Consider the following 6056-nt stretch of genomic DNA (forward strand, 5'->3'; position numbering starts at 1 on the left):
ATGGTCACCAAACTCCTTACTGATTTGATACATTCATTAATCCAACAAAAAAGTAGCTCAACCAAAAAAATAATAGCAGAAGTCAAACTGTGGGGAGGAATGACTTCTGTTTCTGTAGTAACACAATTTGATCAACCTATGTATCATGGAAGGGGTGCTACAGCAGAAAAAGGCGAGATTGTAGATTTTCCCTTCCTGCTCCCTGCACTACTGCTAGATTGCCTTGCTCTCAAGTTTAGCTGCACTCTTGAGAATGAAGTTAAAGATGTCTTAGGTACAGAAAGTGAATTCTACACTTTTTTTTTTAAAAAAGAAAATCTCACTTATGTTTCTCTGTAGGAAGAACATGTCCTTTTCCAGCTGGAAGAAGGAATTGAAGCCCTGGAGGCTGCTATTGATTTCAAGAATGAAAGTATTCAGAATCGCCAGCACTTGCTTAGGTCATCATCTCAGATTCTTTCACAGAGCGAGAATAATGTAATAGGAAAACTAGTTTCCTTGACTGCTGCTGAGCTCAGAGCTATCCTCTTCAAATATTTCAACAAGGTTTGTTTTGTATAATGTTTTATGCTGGTTTATGTTATTGTTCTAGATAATGAAATGAAATGGTGTCACGAAATAGAAATAAATTTAACAAGCTTTTGGTGAAAATCTCTTCAGGTTACATATACCTGCTGTTATTTCAGATATGTTTAATGTTTACATTAATCTAAAAATATTTGTGCGTTAACTTTTATATAGCTTGTTTTGAGGTTGTTAGCTTAAAAGGTGCTGCAAATCTGCAAATTTCCTTGCTCCTTTCCAGTGGTCTGCGTTGCTAACTTCTGAAGCTGCAACGTACTTAAATAGGGGTGTCAGATTGAAGTTCTTCTCAACTGCAAGTTTCTAAAGCTCAGGCTAGTATTCTTGGGTGTTTTCTAAATCCAGTATAAACTATTTTTGCATACGCTGCCAGCAGTGTTTACAGCCTTATACTGAAGAATCACACTGACATCTGGAAACAAAAGAATGAAATGCATTAGGACATGGTGTGTCTCTGTGACCTTGGGTGATTTTGTGAACAAATTGTCTGTGGGATGCAAGTTGGGAGTTTCCTGGAATCAGTTTCTGTTTAAATTCTGCAGAGGATATTAAAAAAATCAACTAGTCCATGAGATCAAAACTTATAGAGCTCATTTCTAAAGCATGAACTTAGAGCAGTGGGCAAATCTATTTCCGATGTGGAGACCACTGCTTTTGTGTGCTTTAATCCATTAAGCAGAAGGGCAAAAGCTTATATTGAAATGGTTTGTTGAATCAGAAGAAGTACATTTCTTTCTTAGATTGTTGCCCTCCGTGAGTCTGAACGGAAATTACAACTGCAGACTGAAGAACAGGAAATGAAGATCATAGACAAGGAAAACATAATACGTGAATTAGAATCTGCACTTGAACATGTCAAATTGCAGTGTGACAGGCAGCTGACCCTACAACACAAAGAACATGAGAAAAAGCTACAGTTAATACTGCATCATTTCAAAGGTATTTGCTTCCTGGGGGCGAATTGTACAGCACATACTATCTTCAGTCACTACCAAGAAACGGTGTATTCCAACGGAAAAAAAAGAAGAAGGTTCTGAGACTTATTTTGCCAGTCACTAATTTTGATGTTGTGTAAGATGCTGAGGAAAAGATACATGGTGTCTGTATGAACAGAAAATTGAGTATTTTTTTTAAAGCAGTATCAGAATTGTTGTATTTTCATATTGAATTTTTTGATATTGGAAAGTTTAAAGATACCAGGCCTGCTCATCTTGACCTTCTAAATACTGCTGGTGAAACTGATGAGCGGGGTTGGCATGGCCTTTTTGATGCTGTGTCATAATAGTTAAAATGCACACACTGCAGCCAACGTGTCAGCAAAACACAAGACATGCTCTGTCTAGTTGGGCATCTTGATTTTTGGCACAGTGGCACAGTTTTGTTCTTAACTATTTGTACTTGTCCTAGAACAAGATGGTGAAGGTATTGCAGAAGCCTTGAAACGGTATGAGGTAAAAGTCCAGCAACTGGAAAAAGACTTATTCTTCTATAAGAAAACCAGCAGAGAGCTGAAGAAGAAATTGAAGTGCCTCTCTGGAGAGTCATCCCATCGATTATCAGCATCCACTAATTGTAAGTATATTACCTTAAAATATTTTGAACAGACCGTTTGAAGAGTGGTGAACACATGGAAGTATATCAGACAGATATAAAAGTAATATTTTTACTGAACTATCTGTTCTCCAGGCATAAATCACACCTCTTCCCCAGTTTCAGAGAGACAGCTTTGGTCCGTAGCTGTAGCAGTGGTGTACCGGTGGTTTAAATTCTTGTCCTGTTTTCTCTGGATTCTAATGTAACTTAAGCATCTACAACATCAAAACAGTTGTAGTTAAGAAAAAGGAATTTTACTGTTTGAAAAGGTCACTAAATGATGTAACTGAACAGGTTTGTCATATGCCATCTTTTTAGATAGGCTGCTCCAAGCACGCGATTTCATAAAAGTTACTGACTGGGAGATTGTCAGTGAAGAATTCCATACAGTCGGTCACTAACTTACTTTAATTGCTTATTTACTAAGACGCAAAAAAAGGACTTATAGACTTGCAAGGAAAAAAAAAAGTTTTCTAATATAATTCTGTGCTTTGACACACAAAAAAAAACCAACCCTGAAACAAACACCTGAAAAGCAAACCACCAGCAACTGCTGTAACTTTTTAACTGTTCCATGTCCTACTTGGCAGAATCTAAACCCACAGCAGAGTTACTCAGGTGGAGGAGAAAGAAGGTTCAATTCCTGTCACTGTTTTGGTTGTCTCACACCTCTCAATGCCACCACCACCACCTCATGTGCGCAGTACAGCCTCCTTGGCCCTGTGCTTCTTTTAAGGCTCAGCATGGCTGGTTCTTCCTCTAGGTGGATCCTTCTGTTTCTCCCCACTCAGGCAGTGCCATGCCTTCCTAAAACACAGATGCTGATCACAGACCTGCTGCTCCAGAGTGAATTAGGTTTCGGCCCCTGCCCTCTGGCAGGATAATGAGCCAACATCTGGATTGTAAATGAGAGTAGGAAGCCTGTTCTTGTGTCCAGTATTCACAGAAGCACATAGGTCAGGACAGCATCCAGCTGGGGAAACACCCATCCTAGCCACATTGTGGCAAGGAGAAGAAAGGAGAAGCTCGCTGTGAATTGCCAACTTTTTCAAATACATTCATAAGTCTTGCAAGAACTACCCTGTATTTAGTTATTTTTCTTTTTAATACATTTTGGGGCATGCTGCAATACAACATAATAAAAACACTTTATAATTTGTTGCTGAGCTTTAAAAGTAGTAAAAGCCTTGTGCATGCATTACAGGCAAACTTGCAGAATGTGTTTTCTGTGTTGTGCTAGAGTAATTGCTGACTGTTTTTCAATATATGAATATTTTCATATTTGACTGTCATGGTTCTGTTGTTTTAAGACTTCCTGCTAGGATGCATTACCAGTTAGAATGGTGATGCTCGTATTATCGGTACCTTGTCAGAGGAGAGTAACAGCTAATAATACCTCGGACGTTTTTGTAGATGACAAACTTTTTAACAGAAAGGACAAAAATGTGAGATACTGGTAATTTTCTCCCATGTTCACACTACAAGTTACTGGTGCTGTAAAACTGTATTGACTAACTCATATTTCTTGATGGCAGGAACTCAGGAGAGTTGTAAACTTCAGCTGTTTATCTCCCATTAAATTTCACTTTAGATAGCAGTGCTGGTGACAAGTTAGCCAGTCAAGATGAAGCAGAAGTTGCTTCTGAAGAATTCAAGTCGACACTTGACCCTGAAACTAATAATCGACCAGGGAACATAAAAGGAATAGACAGAATGAGTATTTTGAAAGCGCAGCAGAATTCATACAAGCTTGGAGAAAATATTTCAGAATTGGGGTGCAACAAAGATTGTTTGTCGAGCAGCAGTGATGACAAAACAGGAACAGATGAAGCTCAGCCTTCAAACCCTCATCTCCAGCTACCTTCTGTCATCCAGAGGAGAGAGACCGTAAGACAGTTTCAAGGAATAACTCCAGTAAAACTATCTCGACGAGAGCTACGTCGTATTCCTCCCTCTGAATTATCTTTGAGATGCTCAAGCCTTGGAGCTGGTGTCAGTTTTATTGCTCCAGATTCCATTGAAATGGACAAAAAGTGTAGTGTCACTAAGACGTAGTTACTTGTCATTGCATTTTAACAGCTGTTGCTACTGAAGCAACTGCCTTAGATTTTTTTTTTTCATGGTCTTAAGTACCAACCATGGATAAATGACCTAAGTGTCCTTTGGTTCTGACTGCTCACTATCAAGTTGTTAGGTGTTACGTTCACACAGTTACAGTGAATCTGAGACTGATTTTAATAAACACAGTAAGAACTTTCCTTCAAAGGCCTTATAACACTGAAAAATTATATTGGAGTTTTTGCAGTTAACATAAAAAAAATGTGTTTTACAAAAATTGCACTGTGACGTGCACTGCACTTACTCAGCTTCACTTCCTTGGGTCAGAAACAGTAACAAACTATTTAATTTATTTGGATATAGAGCTACAAAATTTAGTTGCCAGACTGCTATCTTGTATTGATAATGATGGCTCCTGTACACTTTTTCTTTTTATATGAGCCATGTTTGAGATCAAAATTGGTACCTAAAGATAAATTTGTTCCTGAAAAGGAACATAAACATACTTACTTTACCTTTTATTTTCTTTATGGCTTATTTATGAAATCAATGTAATTACTTATTTCACTTTCTGGTTTTGTTTGTGGGGCATTTAAAGAATTCCACTTGACAACTCAAAGTGCGGTATTTATTTCTGTACTACTAAAATGGAAAAAAACCTAGAGGACCAAATTCAGCATCCTCTAGGTCAGCCAGATGGACCAATGTATTATTTGTACTGATTCTGTACTAACAGATAAATTATTCTTCTGGATTCTGTATCTGGTTCAGAGCAAGAACTACAATGTCCTTCGTTTAACGCTCTTCTGTTGTTGGCAATGCATTCAGGATGAAAAGCACATCTTTTTTGTGAGAGGACAGCGGTCACTGAGAAGCATACGCTTAACAGCTGCGCAGACATGAAGGCAGAGACCAGAGTGACCCCGTTTAAACAAGATGAGCACTTCTAGCCGTAACTCTCCCTACATAAAAAGTGGCAGTACTAAAAGCAATGTTAGTTTTATCTAAGTGATGGACTTCAGCCAGCTGTGTTTGAAAATGTTGTCTTAGATTATTAGATGTACTTGGGAAGTCAGTTTTTGCTTTCTGCTGTTGTCTAGGCAAGGTCTTGTGCACATCTTGTGTGACTGTAGGTATAAAGAGCAACATTTTGCCACACTGCAACCACAGTTCAAATCTGTCCATGTAACAAAGATGCTGTTACAGCATGATGAACAGACCTATCGTCTTGTGGCACATTTCAGAATTATCTGAGTAGACTGTAAAACATTTCATTATCAGATAGATATTTCATATAAATATTTCATACGAGATAGATAAAGCGCTTAGCATGTCAAATAATCGTATCTTTCACAATTACACCTAATTATTGCCTGTTGTTCAGCTGAATTGTGAGATAAGGATTGGGTCTTTCTTGAGTGGTTTCGGACTGGGCTTGATTGTTTTTGCTGTCATGAAAGTACTGAGCCTTAACTAATGTTAAGTTTGATATTAGTGTATATGTATGGTTCACTTCATGTTTCTAGTAAAAAAGCAATAAACAGAAACAAGTAAATATGGTTTCAAATGTGTACTTATTTACTCTATCGCAGTATTAAGTGAAGGAATCGCTGAAGGCTTTTCTTTTAATTCTTTTCGACTCATACTGCTCCTTAAAAAAACCCCTGAATTCCTCTTCTTTTGAAGTTTCTGCAAATAAAAAATCTGTTCTTTATGGATGCAAAATAAGCAAAGGACAATTCGGTCACTAGTAGGTGTCATCCAGTGCCCTGGAGGTTCCTGTGGCAGTGACGCTGCAGATTCCAGTGGTCATTTGAGCGTTA

General features: G+C 38.0%; 1 protein-coding gene across 1 annotated transcript in view; it reads left to right on the forward strand.

Annotated features, from left to right (window-relative positions):
• KIF27 (kinesin family member 27) overlaps nt 1-4230 on the forward strand; it is a 20798-nt gene extending 16568 nt beyond the window's left edge. Inside the window, exons 14-17 of the mRNA XM_010139282.1 lie at nt 340-546; nt 1323-1521; nt 1990-2154; nt 3767-4230. Of these exons, the coding sequence (XP_010137584.1) occupies nt 340-546; nt 1323-1521; nt 1990-2154; nt 3767-4230 (1035 nt within the window). The remainder of the gene's footprint in view (nt 1-339; nt 547-1322; nt 1522-1989; nt 2155-3766) is intronic.
• Nucleotides 4231-6056: the final 1826 nt, after the last annotated feature.

The sequence above is a fragment of the Buceros rhinoceros genome, unplaced genomic scaffold (assembly GCF_000710305.1).
Source record: "Buceros rhinoceros silvestris isolate BGI_N320 unplaced genomic scaffold, ASM71030v1 scaffold7807, whole genome shotgun sequence".
Classification (NCBI taxonomy): domain Eukaryota; kingdom Metazoa; phylum Chordata; class Aves; order Bucerotiformes; family Bucerotidae; genus Buceros; species Buceros rhinoceros.